The sequence below is a fragment of the Monocercomonoides exilis genome (assembly GCF_001643675.1).
Source record: "Monocercomonoides exilis strain PA203 chromosome Unknown scaffold4-2303458, whole genome shotgun sequence".
Taxonomy (NCBI): Eukaryota; Preaxostyla; order Oxymonadida; family Polymastigidae; genus Monocercomonoides; species Monocercomonoides exilis.
In genome coordinates, this window is record NW_027150549.1 from 908412 (window position 1) to 929795 (window position 21384).

A 21384-nucleotide genomic window follows, 5' to 3' on the forward strand; every position below is an offset into this window, starting at 1 on the left:
GGTCAGGATCAGGCAAGCTAACCGTTATCATTTTTTGTGATAACCAAAACGCAAAAATGAACAGAATATTATTTGAGCACCCAATGATGAAGTCTTTCAATCAAAGATTGCAGGATACGGCCTTTTCTTACGGTTTTAATGCATTAATAATTTATTTGATTGTTTTTCATTTACTCGCTTTGTTATTCATTAAGCTTTTATAAACACCTTTCGAGACATTTACAAAGAACTTCTTGATCCCGAAATATATGCTCAATTCGATTGTTTGAAGCAATAGTTCAATTATTTTTTCATTTTAAATTTTTCTTTTAGCCGCTCTTCCACCTCAATACAGATCACGTCATTCTCATGAATTCGGCATAAATATTATTTTCCTTATGTACGAAATATTTTTTCCGTTCAGTTCACTTTTTTCATCAATGAATTTATTTTTTTTCCAAGACTCGGAGAACTTTTCTTTTCAACAAGATTAGACAGACATAGGCCGACAGAAAGACTTTACAATCAAAGTTTTTATTATTAATATTATGTTTTGCTTTTCTTTAATTTTTATTTAACAATCATTAGCAATACTTCATGATTTATTGAATCATGTTCCTCATTATACGGTTGCTGCATTTTTTGGGGTTTGCTGACATTCTTTATTTCTCTTTCTAACACTCTTTATAAACGCTATTTGCAAAATTAACGTTTTCGATAATAAGGTTGTAAACCAAGCCTTACACCCAGGTGAAAATGCATTGTTATCATCAGTTTATATTTTGACTTTTGCTGCCAATACTATGTTTTTACCTCAACATAGTCACATGGATGGTGTTGGGAAAAGTGGAGGGCAGATGAGACACAGAGGTTTTGTCGAAGGGCTTGTTCCAGCAATTGGAATAGGCTCATCCAGCTTATCAAATGCCGTCTTATGTGATGGAAGATATCAGTGCGTCCGGTTGATGGAGCGAATGTTTGACACAACTCATCCTCTTCGGCGGATGAAAGACGAAGGAGACACGGGGCTTCTTTTTGTGCAGCTGATAAAAGACGAGAAGAAGCGTCAGAGAGAAATGATGAACTCGTCGCGAATGCTCAAAAGTGGATCGGCAACTGAAAGAGGGCATAGAAGCGATTCTCGCACTAAAAGCTTGTCTCCGGCATCTTCTTCTCCTTCTTCTATCTCACCTGATAGAAGCAACTCAAACAAGAAAGCAGCAGCGTCACTTGAATCAGACAAGGAGAATTCATCAACCGAAGCAAAAACAGAGGGTAAAAACGAACATTCAGGCCGCTCTGCCAGTTCTTCTTCCTCTTCTTCGCACAAGAAGAGCCGGAAGAAGCACAGCAGCCCGATCAACACGCTGGGTCCCTTTTCGGAAGTGATGTCGAAGCTGTCGCAGCTGGCAAAGCACCAAAACTCGAAGGATGAGCTGCCCGAGGATTCGAAGACGATTGCAGATGTGTGTGAGGAAGAAGCGAGGAAGGACAAAGAGTTGATTGAGAAACTGAAGGAAGAGAAGAAAGAGCGGAAGGAGAAAGCGAGCGAGAAGAAGAAGAAGAAGCTGATAGACAAGAAGCTGAACGAAGACATCCGGTTCCACACGCTTTTCGGGAACGACTTCACAACAGAGCTGAAGACTTTGATGCTGATCGATGGAGAGAAAGAGATTATGATGTCTTTTTTCTTCGATGACACACACCAGACATACATCGAACACTATGATGCTGAGAAGACACAGCGTCGGAAAGAAAAAGAAGAGAAGCGGAAGAAGATGCGGGCAGCGTCGTCAGCTTCCGTGGCAGCAGCAGGACAATTGCAAAAGGATGGAGCAAATGCATTACCTGGTTCACCTGCTTCGCCTTCCTCGCCTGGAATGCACGGGGTGAATGCATCAGACAGCAAGGCAATCACAGAAGAGATCCGGAAGCGGTACGGGAAAGAGCAGGCGCGGCAGCGGCTGAAGATGAAAGGGGTGAGAGGATCTAGTGACACAATGGCGCTGAACACGTACATCATATCGCAGAGAGCAAGAAGCCGCCTGCTGCTTCCGAAGCTGCAGTCGGAGGTGTCGTATATTCCGCATCTGAATGTGTTCCATTCATCCACGAAGACACTCACACAGGAGATGGAAGACATTGCAGTGAAGACGATTTCAAACCGAAAAGAGAAAAGCATAGAGTCTTTATCGGCTGAGTCATCTTCTTCATATTCTTCCACTTCATCATCATCATCATCTTCTTCTACTTCTTCCTCTACCTCATCTTTCCCTTCAAACATTGGCGTCTCCAACCTTTCCACTCTCTGCCCTTCCATTTCCTCCACATTCCCCTCTATTTCTGTCACAGGCGCCATTGAAAACCTCTGCCGCCAGCCGCGCTGCATCCATTCTGATGGCTCAAAGGAGGCATTTTACTACCAGGCACCAGGAAAAATCACGCATAACACGCCTATCTATTACTCAGACCAGTTCATGTCGATGGTGAATCAGAGGAGCCCTGCTTCGTCGTCATTGCCCTTGCCGACAGTTTCGCCTCCTGCAGTTGTGAAAACAGGGGAGAAGAAGAATGGAAATGGAAGTTCATCATCATCATCATCATCTTCTTCTTCTTCTTCTCGCCCCACAAAGCGATGGAAAGGCCATTTGTTTGAGTCTGAATCCATCACGTTCCAGTCATGGCTCTCACAGATGGTTGATGATGCGATCTCAGTCACTGTGCTACACGCACTGCAGAGCAAGCCTTCGCTGTGGGGCGATAAAAGCTCGAGAAGAGTGGAGAAATCAGACCAGGCGAGAAGAAAAGACGAGGCAAGAGAAGCGAAAGATGGAAAAGACGGCAAAGAAGTTAAAGATTCGAAAGAAGTGGTGGAAAAAGAAGGGAAAGGAGGAAGAACAGGAAGCGATGGGTTGTCTGAAACAGGCACACAAAGTCCGAACAGCAGAAAGGGAGTTGCTGGAGCGATGGTGTCACCTTCATCATCCTCCTCCTCATCATCATCGAGAGGTGGAGGAGGATCAGGCCAGCTGCCGCTCACTGCATCATCTGCACCCACTCAATCACCCCGTGACTCCATCCCTTCTTCAACACAATCACCTCATCCTTCTTCCTTCGAAGAGGGCAAAGATGGGAAACTAAATGTTCCATTATCCCCTTATCAGCCTTTAATGTCCCTTCAGACTGTACTCTCGAACTTGTCTGTTCAAAACAACTCATCCACCAACCTCCCCTCACTCACCCCTCAATCCCCCGATGGCACCATCTCCTTCTCCCCGCTCAACTCCCCCTCTTTCCCTACTTCCCCCACGTCCCCTTCCTCTGACAACATATCCCAGTTCCACCGCTCAGCTTCTGTTCCTCGCACTTTGTCTCCTGTCTCCACATTCAGCTACGAGTCCTTCGTCTCTGCCTCTTCCGCCTCTGGCAGCCACCTCCGCCTGCACCCGAGCCGCCGCCAGCTTCCGCTCCAACTGCGTTCTTTTCCCTCGCTCTATCTCATCAGCCCTGCTGTACATGATGCCCTCTTAACACACACAGACTGGGCGAAAGTGATTCTGGATGATGCTCCTGCCCCCCAGGTGTATCAGCAGGCGTCGATGGCACAGGCGTTGAAGGCAGGTCTGGAGCAGTTCATGGGAGATTCGATAGCCCTGTCGATTTTGACAGCACAGGGCGATGACAGCACGTGCGATGCATCGGCTGATGATCAGAGCTTCCACTCACCCATGGCGTCGAATAGAGACAATGTTAGTCGCACGAAGATTATGCCATTGGTACAGCAAAATCAGCAAAGTCAACAAAATCAACAAAACCTGCAAAATCTGCCAAGTCAGTTTAGTCAGCAAAATGTACAGTCTTCTCATTCATCTGTGTCTCCAGCTTCGCCTCTTTCTCCGCTTTCTCCATCGTCTTCACGGTTTCTTCCGAATAAGACACCACGATCAACAGGAAGTGGAAGCGGAAATGTTTCTATGCAAAATCAGATAAGTTCAGGAAATAAGATGATGAGTGGTGAAGATGTTGATTCACAACAACAAGAAGATGGAAACTTAAGCACTTCAAATGATGTTGTATCTTCTTCTTCTTCTTCTTCTTCTTCTTCCGCATCATCATCATCATCATCGTCTCCTCCCCCTCCTCCTTATTCCTCTCAATTAAGCCAATCATCCACCATTCCATTACCAGATCAATCACAAACCCAAATCCAAATCCAATCACAATCTCAATCACAATCACAATCTCCTTCTCAATCTCCTTCTCAATCACAATCACAACCCGCTCCTCCACTCCGCCAAGCCATCTCCAATCTCCAGCTGATGTCGATTTCCATGCCTTATTCCTCAGACAACACACAAAAACACCAAATCCGAGGCAATTCGTCGCCCAGCCTCAGAAACGGACCTTTTTCTATGGGGCTTCAGCCGGAAAATGCTCCGACCCCTCTTTCTCCTGTGATCACTCATCAGCAACTGCCGTCTCCTGCTCCTCTTCCTCTTCTTCCTTCTCTTCCTCCTTCTCTTCCTCCTTCTCTTCCGCTTGCACAGCAAGGAATGAGTCAAGGGAAGCAGTCATCTGAGGATGTTGATGAAGCCGATCATGTTTCTCCTTCATTTAATGAAGAACACGAAAGAGAAAAAAGAGAAGGAGAAGGAGAAGGCGAAAGAGAAAGAGAAAGAGAAAGAGAGAAAGAAGGAGATGAACAAGATGATCAACATACACCTCCACCACAACAACATCATCATCAGAAGATAAACCTTCTTAACTTACCTACTTCTGATGAAATGACTTCACTTCATCATTCACGTTCACCATCACACGCATCACACGAAAACTTACCCACTTCACATGATCCTTCATCATCATCTTCTTCTTCCTCTTCCTCTTCCTCTTCCTCCTCCTCCTCCTCTTCTTCTTCTTCTTCTTCTTCTTCTTCTGCAATTCACAGCGCTCGCAAACACTACTCCATCCTCCCGCCGCCTATGCTCCGCCAGAACCAAGCCGCTTCTTTATTCACTCCAATGCAACCTTCTCCTTTCAAACCTTCTCCTACTCCTTCCTTCTCTTCTTCTTCTTCTTCTTCCTCCTCCTCCTCTTCTTCTTCTTCTCATTTCCCCTCTGGATCTGCTTGCCCCACCCCTCCCTTTTCTCCATCATCTGCCCATCTCAACAGTCTCATCTCTTCACACAAGCAACTCGGCAAACGCATCTTCACCGCCCTTTCTCTCTCAACAAACAAACAAGCCAGGTTCTTCATGCAGCTTACCACTATTCAAAAAGTCATTGCTTTGACTTCTTTGAAATCGCTATCCAGAAATCGCATTTCGGTGGTTCCGCGCCCTCTTCCTTCTCCTCCTGTGTCAAATCCAACCAGCCAAATATCACTGCAGAAGGTTGAAACACACAGTCAAGCGAATAATCAAAATTATCATCCATCGTCTTCTTCTTCTTCTTCTTCTTCTTCTGGTGTGGTTGTTGCACAAGGAAAATTGGATGATGAGAACCAATCAATCGATGAGAAAAGCCTACACCCAATTGGCTTTGCAGCACTTGTCCCTCCTCTCGTTGCTTCGAATGCTTCTGCTTTTACTGCTTCTTCTTCCTCTTCCTCTTCTTCAACCTCTTCTTCTTCTTCACCAACACCCACTCAATCACCCCAGACAAGGCCTCCAATGCCTCCCCTGGGGCGTATACATGAAAGACAGGCTTCGAACTCCAATCAAATACCTTCCATTCTATCCCCTCACAACGACGAAGACCCACTCAATGAAATGATGCAACTCCCGAATTTTTCTATGTATGCTCCGAATTCTTCTTCTTCTCCTTCTTCTGTTAATAATTCAACTATTTCCAATGCTCATTCAGCCAATTTTTCGTCAAACTCTCATTTGCCCTTCAATTCCCTCACCCACTCCACATCCACTAATGTCCTACCAACACAAAAGAATCAATCACATTCAGAAAATAACAATAACAATAATACTTCACAGCCCCACCTTCACCCCGCACCTCAGCTCTCTATCTTCACCTCTTTTGCCTCTGGCGCTTTCACCCCGAAACCAAAGGGAAATAACATGAACAGACACGCTTCTTATTCAAGCATCCCCACAAATTCGGCTTTGATGGGATCAAATGAAGACAATGCCATTTCATCCAGTACTGTTCCAGGTTCTTCTTCTTCTTCTGCCATTGACGGCTCTTCATTGCCACTCGGCAATAAAAACCCTTCCTTTGGTTTGCTTCCCAAATCTGTTCCTCCTCCCTTTGCCTCTTCGTATGAGCAGGACATTATGGCGAAGAAACACGTGCCTTCACTCAACAAACTCTCATATTTGGTTTCAAAGGAACCAAGAACTGTATCAAAAGTACTGGCAGCATATACGTTTGGCTCTGGAATGGCTCAGCCTTCTTCGTCTTCGTCATCATCATCCTCCTCCTCTGCTCCTTCATCCTCTCCCTCATCTTCTTCCTCCTCATCATCAGCATTATCAGCCCATCCCTCCATCACCCCCTCTCCGCCCTTGGCCACACCGCACAACGACCTCTCCCACAACACATCTGGTGCTAACAAATCACTCCTCTCTCTCCAGCTGGACTTGAAAGACCTCCCCTCTGCCCTCACCTTAATCCTCTGCAAGTTCTATCTCCACCGCCTCTCCCGCACCTTCTGCACGTCTGACAGCATCGAAGCTATGCGTGTGGCTCTTGTTGAGCTCGAAGTCATTTATTCGCTCGACCCGCCACAGCGTGGGCTTATCAGAGGGCAGAACTCTCTGCGCCGTTTTCTCGCACTCAGAAACAGGATGCCCCCTCTGACAGAAGAAGAAGCTGAACTAGCGCTTCAAAAAAAATGGATGTTGGCAGAAGAGGCGATGAGGAAGTCACTTACGGCGCAGCTGAAGGACTCTGTGAAGAAGAAAGGGTGTGGCGGAAGAAAGAAGGATTATTCAGACAAAAAGGGGACATATTCTGTGAAGCACAGTGCGAGGGGCAAAGGCACATTCAGCACGCTCTCCAGCATCAACGCCACCACCACCATCAACAACTACCAGATGGGCACGATAACTTCGCTGGGGACAAGCGGAAGCGGAGGTTATCTTGACGGCACGTGGAAGTCGGGGGACAATAACTCCACCGTTCCGCAACCGGATGCTGGGCAGACGGTGATGTTTGACCAATCTCCAGTTGTTTCTCAGCTGCGTCTTCCGAAAGGGATGGCGAATCTGAGCTATGCCCCTTTCATTCAGAAGGTGTTTGTGTCCTCTTTCTTTCCCAATGAAGTGGAGGCGCTGGAAGAGCTGTCGATTGACGAGATTATCTTCTGTGACCGCACAACGTGGGGCAAAGTGACTGACTCGTTGAAAACAGACGGATGGCGCAAGACGTCCACATACATGCTGTCTTCATTTGTGGGAGGGAGGCCAACTGATTGGATTCTGAAGACATTTCCAGGGAATGCAGCGACTCTTACCACAGCTGGCGGATATGGTGGATATGGTAGTGGAAGCGGAGGTGGGGGTGGGGGTGGCGGAGGAAGTGGAGGCATAGGAGGCACAGAGATGGGAATGAGCATCCCTTCGAACTGCTCTTCGCCTGGTGCCACATCGTATCCTCCTCTGTCTCCACCAAACTTGCAGGGAAGTCCCAGTGTGGGTGAGGAACAAGCGCTGAACGACAACTACCGCAATGTCCAAGCAGACCCGTTGAGATCAAAGGAGTTGATGCTAACATCTTCCCAGGGCAATGCAGAGGCGATGCAGAAGTTTCCGTCAATGGAGGCACTTGAGAGCGATCAGAACTGCAACAGCAACTGCAATCTAAAGACTGAGCTGGAGACAATATCGTCTACACAGGCGAGGCTTTCAGAGAAATACGATCTGGAAGCGTTGATAGAAGAATTTCCCTCGTCTGTTCTGGACATCATACACCCAACATTCACCCAGCTGAAGCACATCCACCCATCTCGCACTTTCAACATCAGCATCCCTGCATCCAACATGCGCTTAGCACCCACTTCTTTCTCTCTGCTTCTTTCTCTCCTGTCGCTCCTCAACCGCAACATGTCTGGCGTGGTCACAGCTTTTGTGGCTGAATGGATATTCTCAGCGAATCCGTCTGCGAAATTGCAGCACTCCACATTCACCATCCCTTCTTCGCGAGCCTCTTTTTTGCAACAGCAACAGCAACAACAACAACAACAGCTTTCACAGCGCTATGTCATTTCTCCGACTCTTCTCTACTCTAAACTGCAGAACCACATGTGGATATGCGATGTGCTGGGCTCGCATCTTGCTCTGCCATACACTTCGCAGTCTGCCCTTGTGTTTGACAAGATCAAAGAATACGAACACGAGCTGCTGATGGTGTCTCTCGCCGCCAATTTGTTCAACGCACAGAACTTCTTCTGGTCCTTCACTGAGGCATATCTTTCACCTTATTATTTTCCACAGGCAGGCAATGCTAACAATTCTTCCAGTAATCCTCAGCCTTCTGCTGCCAGCTCACCCACTGTCAGCACTATACAGATGCCTGCCTCTGTCATCAACGAATCCAACAATTACTATCATTCTCATCATAAAACATCGCATCAGCAACAACAACAACAGATACAGCAGCAGCAACAGCAGCAGTTTCAAGGTGCTGGCTTAGCTGGTTCCAATAGCTATCCACCAAATCCTACTTCAGATGCCTCTCTTCCTCCGCTTTCTCCCCTCTCCCCTCTTTCCAATGTTCCAACTCCAACTGCTTCTCCAAATTTCCCTTCGGTTTCGTCGCCTTATGCACATCGCACCTCATTCCAGGGACATAACCCACATCCTGAATATTCTTCCTCCTCATCGTCATCTTCTTCTTCTTCTTCTTATTCAGGAACTGATTGTGATAGAGGAGAAAACAATACCCAACAGAATAACAATAACAACAGTAATAATCGTCCTTCATATGATCCAGCCGAAGATATTCTTCTTCCTTTGTCTCCTCCTCCTTTCTCTCCATACACTGAGATCCTGCCTCCAATGTCACCTGCCCTTCCTTCCATTCAAATGCCTGCTCATCAGATGCCTTTAACTCTTCCCCCATCAACCACTGCTCCTCTGTCAGTGAGTCAAACATCTTCGCCAGGAAATGAAAAATTGTCTCCTGTTTCATCTTCATCGTCGTCTTCTTCGTCTTCGTCTTTCACATTGGCCGCATCATCGTCTTCATCAGCTTTCTCTTCATCATCATCATCCTCTTTTTCTTCTTCTTCAGCTTCTTCTGCTTCTTCCTCTTCATCTTCATTTCAGCCTTCATCGAATGCTCTTTCTGATGCCCAGACTGCTCTTCTATCTCCCACTCATTCATCACACGACATGTCATCTTCGCTTTTCTCTCCAAAAATGCGAAGAATTGCCTATCCTTTGAATGAGAACAAGCAACAAAACGCCGCTTTTTATAACTCAACTGCATCAGTCACTTCGTCTCCTTCATCTCAGTCACCTCTCTCTTCCCCATCTCAAACGGCTTCTGTTGCTTCTTCCTCATCTTCAACGTCATCATCTTCTTCTTCTTCCATGTCACCAAATTCTGCCCCTCACCCTTCAAAATCCAGCCATCCACCGAACAACACCTCCACAGCCCTAGCTGTTCAAACTGCCCCCTTCGTCTTGCCCACTCTTCCCTTCCGCCCATCCGATGCTGCCTTCAAACTGGGCAACTCTGTCATCATCCCTCTCCTCACTCCAAAACACATCAGCACCACGTCTGCCACCAGCGGCGGGACAACCGGCATTTCACAGAACATGGCGACATCTGCTCCTCCTAACTGGCCTCTGTTTATGGCAGAGACGGTGCTGTCATTTGTGATTTTGAGCTATCTTTCATTGCTGACTGGCTGGGGCGTGTGGGCTGAAGGAGCAGAAGGGTTTTATAAGTCGCTGTATAAACTGGATGAAAAGAAGACATGGAGAAAGAGAAGGAAGGAGAGAAAAGAGAAAGAGAAAAAGGAAAAAGAAAGGAAAGAAGCAGAAAACCAAAAAGGAAACAGCTCATTCCTTGTGCATGACCCAATCAAAGGGAAGCTTGTTCCAATTCCTCAGCACTTGACAGCATTCCGTATGACTCCCTTTGGCCCCTGGATCTCCAATCCTCCCCCTCAAATGTGCACAACACGCTCAATCGAGAGGAACATGATCGCTTCTCCGCTGCGCTCGTTGTCTCCTCATTTGAACACTGACAGAAGCGTCGCTTCAATTGACAGCAGCGGCAGCAACTTGGACTCGTCCCCTCAGGAGCTGATGCCGCTGACACAGTACAGAATTGCCATGTCTTATCTCTACACTATTTCCCCACATCCGGCTGCCTGTGCCTTTCGTGGCGTGAGCTTTGAGAAGCGCTTCCACGAGATCAACTTCAATGGAGCACTGCAAATTGCACTGGACATTCGATACTTCCTCATTCTGATCACTCGTGTGTGCAATGTGTCTGTTAGAGTGTTGTTGGGAACAGTTAGATCTATTCGTGTGCCTGTGATGCTTCAAGCGATGCAGCGGTTGTTGCTGATTTTGGCAGGGTGTGGGAATGCAACAGCAGATGATATTGATGAAAATGGAGGTGATGGTGTTGGAAGTGGTGATGAAAAAAATGCAAGAGTTAATGAAGATGAAATTGGAAGTTCTGCAAATTTGAACAAAACAAAAGAGAAAAACATTAGTGCTGATAGTCTTCAAAGCGCAAGTGGAAGCAGCGGTTCATTGCCTCCAGTTATTGATGAACAGGGCCGAAAGAGGAAAAATGAAGGAGCTTCAGAAAGCAACGCTACTCTGAAAGCGAAGGAAAGCTACAGGCGAAAGATCAATCTGAAGGGAATCAACATGCATGAGATGAGTGATGTTGCTATTGGTGAACGCAAGCTGAGCCGCAGGCGTGTACCAGATAGTGAGATAGGCAGTGCGTGGGGAGAGTATGCGCAGATGAGGCTGGCAACACATAGAAGGATGGAGATGACACTGCGCATGCTGGGATCCGACCTTCCAACAGCGCCGATGCTGCCGTGGTACAAAGCGATGCGACTGACGCGGACAATCTCGGCTGTTGCAGTAGAAGAAGACGAATCAGACAGAAGCCCAGGAATGTCTGTGAAGAGCGAGGCAGAGAAGAGAGAGAGGAGCGAAAGCGAAGAAGGAAGCAAGAAAAGATCGCGCAATTCTCCACAGCCACGTTTTGCCTCTCCTCCTAGGTTCAATCCATCATCGAGGTTTATGGCAGATCCACATCCAGTCTTGTCGTGTGTCATCCCAATCTGCGATGAAGAGAGTGCAAAGGGAATACTGTCCTATCCAATGCTTCCCAACTCTCCCAATCTGTCGCCTTCGCAACGGAGCCTGAGCCAAGAAATGAGCAAACAAGGGCTGCTTGGCCACTCACCATCAACATCGTCTTCTTCGATGCTGACGATGACTGAGCTTGACTCAGCGTTTGATTGGGCATCTCTGCATTCTCCGCTCTACACACCACATTCATCACATCTGCCAGCAACAAACAAATCACTTTCAATGGGAAATAGCAAGACACCTAGAAGTGGTTCAGACATAAATTCAAAAGGGAATAAATTGAAAAATGAGCCAAAGTCAGCGAGAAGAAGCAGGACACATCTCACAAAGGAGGAAAGAGAGAAAAGGCAAATGTTTGACAAGAACATTGCACCACATCTGAAGGAAACAGAAGAAAAGATGAATGAGCGGAAGAGAAGAGAAAGAAGGAGAAGAAGAAGAGATTCGAATGAACCACGCAGAAGACACAGAAGAGGAGGCAAAGAGAAAGGGCGAAGTCGCGTGATGGTTGTGAAGAGGAAAGGAACGTCCCATCAGTTACATCCTGACAGCTCCTCAGAAACAATCCATCCATCTAATTCACAGCAGCAGTTCCGCCCATTCTCGCCCACAATGCCAATGATGATGCAGGCTCCGTTCTCTCCAACGATGGGATATCAGATGTTTCCTCCACCATCACTGCCACAAACATCGTTACAAAAACCATCCATAACTTTCAATGCACTCCAAATGAATGAGGACAGCGCATTTTCGAAACATCCATCTTTGGCAAACGATGGCAACCAGCAGCCGGCAGGGACAGTGTGTGGATTGTCAACCATCAGATCTGTCAGTCAACAGGAAGAGTTCCATCCGAATTCTGTGATGACTGATTTCATCCCGCCTCGCAAAGGGACAAGCAGAGACGGAGCATCAGATAACAATCAGGATGGAAATATGCTTCAGCAGCCAGGATCTGCTGTACCATCAATCAGCGAGCACAAAGTTGGCAGTTCTTCTTCGCTTTCTGCGGCGCCTCCTCGTCTTGGCCCAACTTATCTCAACACTCCTCAGCGAACTTCGGCCACTTCTCTTGTCTCTTCAGTATCTGCATCCAATCAGATGCTTCCACTTACTCCTTCCACACAATTCCCTCTTTTAACCACACCAACATCGCCATCTACTGACAGTGGAATTTTCAATGCATCGACTGCTTCGATGCCTGCACCTGAGCCGCTGTCGATGCAGTCAATGGAAATGGCTCATGCAAGCTCTGTACAAGAACTCCACAATCACTCACAGAAAAGCTCACTGAACAATTCGTGGGTTAAAGCTGGACGCACAACAAACGGAGAACAAGGGTGTGATGAAAGAAGGATGCTGAAGAAGAAAAAGAAGAAGGCATCAAATGGAAATGAAGAGGATGCAGATGATTCAGATAGCTATCAGTCTGATACAGCAAGATCATCAACACAATCAGAGTCAGATGATTTAGAGCACAAAGACAGACATAGAAGAGATACTTTGCCAAACGACACGACAAAAGGGAAAGTTCCAACTTTATCGACAAATACGCTGGAATCATTACAGCCAATTGAACAGGAAAACACTGCGCTTGCTAGTGGAATGCCGCTCTCACCCACAACAGAAGCTGAAATGCATCTGAGGCAGCTTGCAGACACTGAGACATTCTTCTATCCTTTGCAGCAAGAGCCATCACAGAAAATGGCAAGCGACAGAAAGTATGCTGGCAACGAAGCACGTGCACAGACAAAGAATCACGAGTATGCCACAATGACTGCAGAATCACCACTGCGAAATGACTCACAGAACCAGCACAGGAACTCACTCATCACCTTTTCGCAGTCTGTTGACTCTTCCATCGTGAGGCGTGGGCGATCTTCTTCTCAAAGCTCCAATCCCGCTTTGCCAAAATATGAGGCGAATTCGCAAGTGCAGCCAGCTGCAAGCCAATCTTCAACTGCTTCACATATTAAATCAGGAAAACGCACAATTAAGAGCTCACATACAGTTGATGCGACAAATATGCAGTTACAGAATAATATTCACATTTCTCCTGTCAGCTCTTCATCATCATTTGAAGGTGAAGTTACTCCAAAGTCTGTTCATTTTGATCAAAGTGCCGAACTTTCTTCGCATTCTTCGCAAAGAATATCATCTCTATCTGCTGAACGACTGCAAGGCTCAAACCAATCACGCTCAGCTTCCTCTCTTCCACCGCTTGCTCCGTCTCTTGTACCACAAGAAGCAACACTGACATCTCCCTCACATTCAATGGCTGTTCTGCCCACTTTGCAGGAGAATCCATCAAAGCCATACAATGAGTCAAGTGCTGAACTTCCTCCTCTAAATGGCTATTCACACAGATATGCTCAAGTACACCCCCGCCAGGGAAATGCATCTCTGATGCTTCCTCGTTCCAATCAATCTCCTCAAAACACATCGGTCCGACCAGCCCTGAAAAGGAGAACTGCCTTGCTGGATGCAATTCAGCGGTCGATGACTGGGCTTCTTGCACCTCTCACGCCAGCCACGACAACACTACCACATGCGACTAATGCATGGGGTGAAGATGGAGGAGGAGCTGGTGATGATCGGGGAATGCATGCTACTTGGGGCAGTGGAGATGCACAAGACAGAGGAAGGATGGATGGAATGGGACTGGAGGAGATAGTGGCGAGGGGATTGCAGACTTCGAGAGAAGACGAATGGGCAGAAGAAAAAGAAGACTCAGAAATAGAAGATGAACTTCCAGAAGAAGAGGAAGAGGAAGAAGAAAGCAGCTCTCTCTCAGACATGGACAGATCTGACATATCGTACCAGAGAACACGCAGTGCTTCGTGTACGTCGTGTGGATCTTCTTATTATACTCGCAGCTCTCGAGCTTCATATTCAAGTCGTTGCTCTTCTGCTTCTGATTACTCCAATGGCATGCATTCAAGATCAGTTTCAACGTCTTCTTCGTTCCAGTATTCAGTTTCGCAAAGTGCTTCAACAACATCGCAATCTCCACCTCCTTCTTCCAGACAAGCTATTGGCAACATCATGAATCATCATACAGATAAAGCAGAACACAATCAAATAGACGTTCCAGACAGAGCAAATTCTCTCTTTTCTCCGACTCCATATGACAATGGAAATCTGGCCTATCATTCTTCTTCCAGTCAGTTCAATGCGCCATCAAAGAACCAAGAAGGAGCAGATTATCCACCAAAAGGATTGAGCAAGCAGCGATCACGGAGAGCTTCAGAAATCAATTCGGTGAGTCGAGATGCAGAATACATGAGCAGCAGCCAGCTCAAAATACAGCAAAGGAGTAACTCAATTGAACTTGGGAGGATTAAAGCTAGCCATTCTCACAAATTTGCTGATGGTCACCAGTCAGAGTCAGATGCTTCGTCGCACTTCAACAGCAACACTTATTCTTCAAATGAAGAACAGAAGAGAGAAGTGACCGCTCAATTAAAACATGATGTTGGAGCTGGAAATACTGTTGGTGATGAGGGGTTGTCAGAATTGCCGTTGGAGACTCTTCAAATTGTTAATTCCAAAGGAAGGATTGTTCCGTCTCCACACTCCATTTCTCATCAGAAAGTGGAAGAAGAACCATTACCTCTCTCTTCATCTGATAGAGACCATATTTCTGGTAATCTCCCTTCAAATGTTGTGGGAGGAGCTCAGCAGTTTCACAGTGATTACTCCATCAATGCGTCTCCAGAAGGCTACGACGAATACTCAGCGACTCATGCTGCACGTTCCATCCAGCAGGCTCATTCAGAGAATATGTCTGGAATAAGAACAAGCACAGCAGGCTCAATGGGCACAAGTGATGATTATTCTGCATTTAACTCAACTTCTGAAACATTTTCTCAGCCAGATGCGTTGCAACAGAATAAAATGTATACCAGTATGCAGCAAAGTGGGCAAAGTCCGCTGTTTCCTTCAGCACATTCTTCCTCCTTAACAATTGAGAATTCACAGACGAATTCTCAAACAGACTCACCTTTGGCGAATCGAAAAACACAAAATGCATTGCCGTTCCAGCTGCACTCGCTTCCTTCTTCGTCAATGATAACTGAGTCATCTTCACTTGCTCTATCAACTTCACAGAGAGGAACTGAAGATGTGTCGAAAAGGCTCTCTGGCCCATCATCTCTTAATAGCTCTTTAACTGCACAGCAAAGTCATCAAGCTCAAGCGCAGACTGGTGATTTCAGTCCGCTAATGAATTCGACTTCGACTTCATATCCGCAAAGGCAAGGGGATCTTTCAGCAGATCGTCAGGCTGCATCTCAAACAGCGGAGTTTTCTGCATCTGCAGCAGGTGCATTCACTGCAACGCATTTACAGGCTCCTGGACAAGCATATTCCACGTCTGGAGATTTTATTTTGAATGCTGCACAGCAGGCACACACACCGTATTCACCGCCAAAATCGCCGTTTAATAACTCTGTTGCATCACCTTCTCTCTCTCCTCATTCAAGCACAAACAGCGATTTTGAGCCAGCTTCTTCTCAGGGAGAGCTTCAGAGCAACAATGAAACGCACAGTCATAAACACACAGAGAAAGACAGTGGCGAAGTCAGGCATCGACATCACCGGTCGAATTCTCAGGAGAGACGAAAGAGGACACAGCACAAACATGGGCGTGTTAATCAAAAGGATAAATCCAAAGATGATTTACGAAGAACGAGTGATACTCAAAGAGTTGAAGTGGATGAAGAGGAAAATGAAAGAGATGCCGGCGAAATTGTGGAGCAAAATGAAGAAGAAGCTGATGAAGGAGTCATCACAACAAGCGCAAGAAATGCAAGCAATGAGAGAATTCACAAAGTTCGAAAAGCGAAAAGAGATGAATCAAAATCGGGTGGACTTGTGTCGTTTTTCCGAAAACTGTTCTGCATGTCAACTTCTCGCAGTACTTCCACTCATTCTTCTGATAGCGAAGGCGAAGGCAATGCTGATTATAAACAGAGTAAAGAAAACAGAAAAAGTGGGAAAAACAAAAAGAAGACAGGATTTTGCAGTTGCTGTGGAGGTGATGGTGGTGGAAGTGAAAGCGATAATTTGAGTGAAGTAAACGCTCAAAAGACTACAAAAAGGCTTCAAACAAAAGAGGAACTTGAAGAAAAGAAACGATTAGCAATTTGGCTCTTTGCTGAAATTGAGCGTTTGTGGTGGTTAAATGAAATTAATTAAATTTCTTTTATCTCAAGCAATGGTACATTTATGTGCTAGCAATTTTTCTTTTTTAATTTTCATTTATCTTTCTTAAGAATTTAAATTTCATATTAAAAGTTGATGTGATTTATGTTATATTTTATTTCTGGTTAAGCGTATTTTATTATTAAAAAAACTTCCAGATGGCTTCATTTTTTAATTTATATTTTTAATTATGTTAAGAATGTGTATTTATCAGCTTTTTTTTTTTTATTTGTCAATTTTTTTGTCAAATAACTTTATATATTTGTTTTTTTATCATTTTGTTTCCATTAATTTTTGAATATTACAATTTATGAAACTTTTTTATTTCAGAATTTTTATAATTATGCAAAGAGTTTCTCAAATTTGAGTCACTCAAGTTTCGTTTCGAGATCTATGTTTTGTTTTATTGAAATTCTTTCACATTTTGCAACATTCGTTTTTAATTATTACAAGGAAAGAGTGACATATATGTACTCATTACAAATTTAAAAACTAACTTTTTGTTCAATTTATTGTTCATCGAAATCAGTTTTGTTTTAAGTGTCAAAAACGAGAAATTGAATAGTTGAAAAAAGATAATGATATAATTTTGAAATTTAAAAGGATGATCCTTTTCGAACTCTTTTTTTCAATCTTAGAATGTTTTTTTTCTTTTTTTTTTCTTTTTTCTTTTTTTTTTTTTTTTTTTTTTTTCCTGATGGGAAGAAGAAATTTTGGCATAATGAAACAATATGGAATAAAAGGAAAATGAAAATAAACCTCACTCGATGAAAACACATTGTTTATTGTTTGCATTTGTGCAAGAAATTCTGTACGGAAACTTCTTATTGATAAAATAAAAAATCAAGAAAAATCTATTGATTTCACATATTTATGGGTTTTGATAAAAAAATTTTTTTTAGCAAATACTAGCGGAAAATAAGGATCTTGGTATTTCAAAGTGAAATAAGCTCTTATACAACAAGGGTGTGGCGTGGAGCTGGCAATTGGAGAAAGTTTTGTACAACGAAGTTCAGAAATGATGATATCATAGAATACAAAAAAGATGTTCCACTGTTTTCACTAATTACAGATACTGGAAATGAACCAAATACCTTGAAAGAAAATCAGTTCGTCATGAAACCATATTAGCGAATATTCAATAATACAAACAAATCAGCTTTGTTGATTTGCTTGTATTATTGTGTGAGAACACCAATAAACACAATTTCTTCTTTGCTCGGAATTTCTCAAAAGACGGCGGGTTTTTGGTGCAGTGTTGCGTTCGTGTGTTGTACGAAAAAGTGGAATGATAAACAACAAACAATCAAAGGCCCTGGAATAACTGTTGAAATCGACGAAGCTGTCTGATGGAAGAGAAAATATGGTTTAGGAATGAGAAAAGATTATGTTCGGATATTTGGAGGAGCGAAGCGTCTCGACGGGGAAGGAGTGGGCAAAAGATTTTTGAAATTTGTCTATAATTTAACCAAGAAAACATTATTTCCATTGATTCAGCGTTTTATTTTGCCCGGAACGACCATTATCTCAGACGAATGGAAAGTAAACGCTTCGTTGGAAGAACTGGGCTATCTGCATTTAACAATCTGCCACAAAAGAAACTTAGTCAATTTGGTAACAAGAGCTTTCATAAACACAATAGAAGGATTATGTTCTCTTTTGTAATTATCTCTTTTGCTGTTTTGAACCAGGAAGAAGTATATTTTGGATCATATTACCTTGTTTTAGGACAAAGCCTCACCAAACAATCATATGAAGACCTATTCAAAAAAAAAAAAATTGCAGTACACACAAAGCAGAAAAAGAAATGAAAAAAGTTGAAGAAGCAGAAGAAATTGATGAAAAATTTCCATTTTTTTATGATATCATTCCCAACGAAGATGAATTGTTAGGAGATGATGATTAAGGAGCTGGAGACAATGAAAGCGCTTTAGAATATACACCATAGAAGATGAATTTTTTGATTAGCATTTCAAACATCTTTTGATCATGAAAAATGAATAATTCAAATAATTGATAATCTTTATTTTTTAATATTTAAAACGCATTTCCGCACATTTTTAACATGTCACATGTTCATGAAACAATATTTTCTATGTCTGTATTGCGTTATTTGTGAAGTTTGTAAATTATATATTAAACAATGATACCGAAATTTTTATTATTTCTACACACATTTGGGTCGATATTATTGAAATAAAGACTTTTTTCGAGATGAAGATTATTACGATTATTAATAATAAAAAAAATATTAGCATTGTATTGTGATATTTATTTCATTTGTGTTAAAAAACAAATGTTAAATGAAAAAGGAAAACAAAGATGTTTCTCACAAAGGTTTTCATTTTTCTATGTGTATAATCAAATATTCAAAACAAAATTATAAAATGGTTTAATTTTCACTTTTTTGATAAGTACCTTTTGAATATTTTTCAAAAAAAAAAGAAAATTTATTATTTGGGTAATTCTTTTTGAAAAGTCGCAAATGTTCAATTTTCAAGTCAATCAAAATATTCAAATTTTGCTCAAATTTCTGTTTCCACTCACGAATCTTTTAAAGAATGAATGTAATAGCATCATCAAAAGATAGTTTCCATGTCAGTGAAGTTTGGCGTATGTTAACAAAAATTTGATGAAAATATGAAATTTTTGTTTTATTTGAAAATTTAACAAAAGGAAGTTTTCGAATAAAATTTAACTTTTAATACAGTTTTGACCAGATATCATTGCATCGAAAAAAATCGCGTTCATATATTGTCACATTTTTCGATGCACCGACATTTTTGGCCACTTTTTTGTTCATTTTTCATCGCATATAATCACAGGGCTAAATATATATAATCACATTTTATATTATTATGAGTGCTTTTTTCAATGAAAAATCGATTTTTTGATCAAAAATTTTTATTTTACGCTTTGTCAAAAATATTCTCAAATAAGTCAAAGTTATATGCATTGATGCAAAAAAGTTAATTTCGCAAGTGAAAAATGCGTTTTGATGAAGAATTTCCAAAAATCAAAAAATCAACACAAAATTAATTATAACAAATATTAATTTTTTTATTTTTCTATGTAAATCTGCATCGTATAGAATCACAATCGGATATAGTCACAAAAAGTTGTGCAAAAACAGATGTGATTATCTACGGTTTTGACTGTAATGTCATTTTGATGAACATTAAGCATGGAATAAATGGGCGATAATTTTTGTAATCATAACTTTTTTTGGAATGTTGATTTTTTGAATGTTTCATCACAAATCAAATGAATTTTTCATTCAAATGAAAAAAGAAAGATAACTGTAAAAAAGACAATGTTTCGGTTGATTATAAAAAAAAAATCACATATGAAAGGAGAAATTTCTTTTCAGTGTTCATTTATCAACATTCAATGAAAATTAACATATTGAAATTTTAAGATTGAAAAAAAATGAATTCATAAATAATAACTCAAATGATAGAAAAAAATATAATTTTCGTCGATTTTCGGTTAGCGTTGAAATATCTGGATGCTCAAAATGGTTTAAAAATTTTGACAGAATGAATTTATGAGTGATTGGATAATATGTTTGTTTATAACAGAAAACGAAAACAACTTGGAATGATTTCGTCTTTCCAAAAACAATATGGGCTCAAACTATTGTGAAATATATTTTTGACAATCGAAAATAGTGTTGCAATAACTTTAGAAGCACAATAATTTTTAAAATTCTATAAATATTTTTTGATTTCAATTATTATTTGGTGTGAAATTCAACCATTCAAGCAAAATCACAATTTTTTCCTATCTTTTTCCTCCATAAAATAAAAATGAGTCTTGCATTCTCGTGCTAAAATAAAACCATGACATAAAGAATTGCAAAAAATATTTGGAAACATTGTGCGGAAAAATTCTGCAAAGAAAATTATTTTTTCCCATTTAAGACAGAATTCTTTCATAAATGAAGCATTCAATGATTTGTTCCAGACTTTTTTTTTCAATCGTTTATTCTCAAAACTGACATTACAGTGCTATTTTAAATATAGAAATATCAAAAAGTTGAGAAAAATCTTTGAAAGAACCGTGTGGAACAAAATTCATAATGCAAAAAATTTCATCCCATTTTGGAATGAGCCCCATAATAGCATCGTTTTTCCTGCCTTTTTTCTTTTCCATTTTCCGGAGTTTTTTTAATTTGTTGAGGGATATTTCAAGACGAGTTAGGCATAAAAAATTATTTACCACACATATTTGTGGAATTGAAAGGGCATTGTCAGTTTGTTCCAGTTATTTTTGCAAACAGAAAATGACTTGTTTTGAAGGCAGATGTTGCAAATCTGGCTTTATGCATTTTCATTCCTGCTTGATAATTTGTAATTTTGCAGAATCTCCACTTTTATTCTAAAACCTTATGATATCAATGATTGAATGGCATCCTTCCAAAAAATGATTCATTCAACGCCATTCCAAGTGATGCCAGAGCAAAATAATCATATTTCACATAAATGTTTGTTTTTATTTGAATTTCTTTTTGACCAATTTCATTTGTTTCAGAAAGGCTATATTCATCTGAAAATGCAAAAAAAACAAAATGATTTTAATGCAAGACTTGGAATGTGAAGTGAAGACGATCTCCACAGCTTCAACACGGAAGTACCAAAGGAATTGGATGTTTGATGTTTTCTTTTTTTAAATCTATTTTTTGATATTTGTTTTTTGGGACATCTTGTTCAATCATCGGAAAAATGGATTTCTTTAGTTGTTGATCACAGAGAGATTTCAAATCCTTCTCCGTTAGTGCAAAGCTCTAAATCATATAACATTGCATCGGGGGAAATGGGAATATGAAAAAAATTTCCACTTGGAAAGAGCAATTAATATGGTTGAACAATCTCCAAATCTCCTCTTATTC

At 42.0% G+C, this 21384-nt stretch overlaps 1 protein-coding gene across 1 annotated transcript; it reads left to right on the forward strand.

Annotated features, from left to right (window-relative positions):
- Positions 1-56: 56 nt before the first annotated feature.
- MONOS_4119 (uncharacterized protein) lies at positions 57-16972 on the forward strand (the record flags this gene model as incomplete). Its single annotated transcript, XM_067874166.1, has 6 exons — positions 57-132; positions 313-379; positions 442-509; positions 568-626; positions 705-5227; positions 5294-16972. 6 exons carry the CDS (start codon positions 57-59, stop codon positions 16485-16487), a joined length of 15987 nt encoding a protein of 5328 aa, XP_067734683.1. The 3' UTR covers positions 16488-16972.
- Between the last annotated feature and the right edge of the window lie 4412 nt (positions 16973-21384).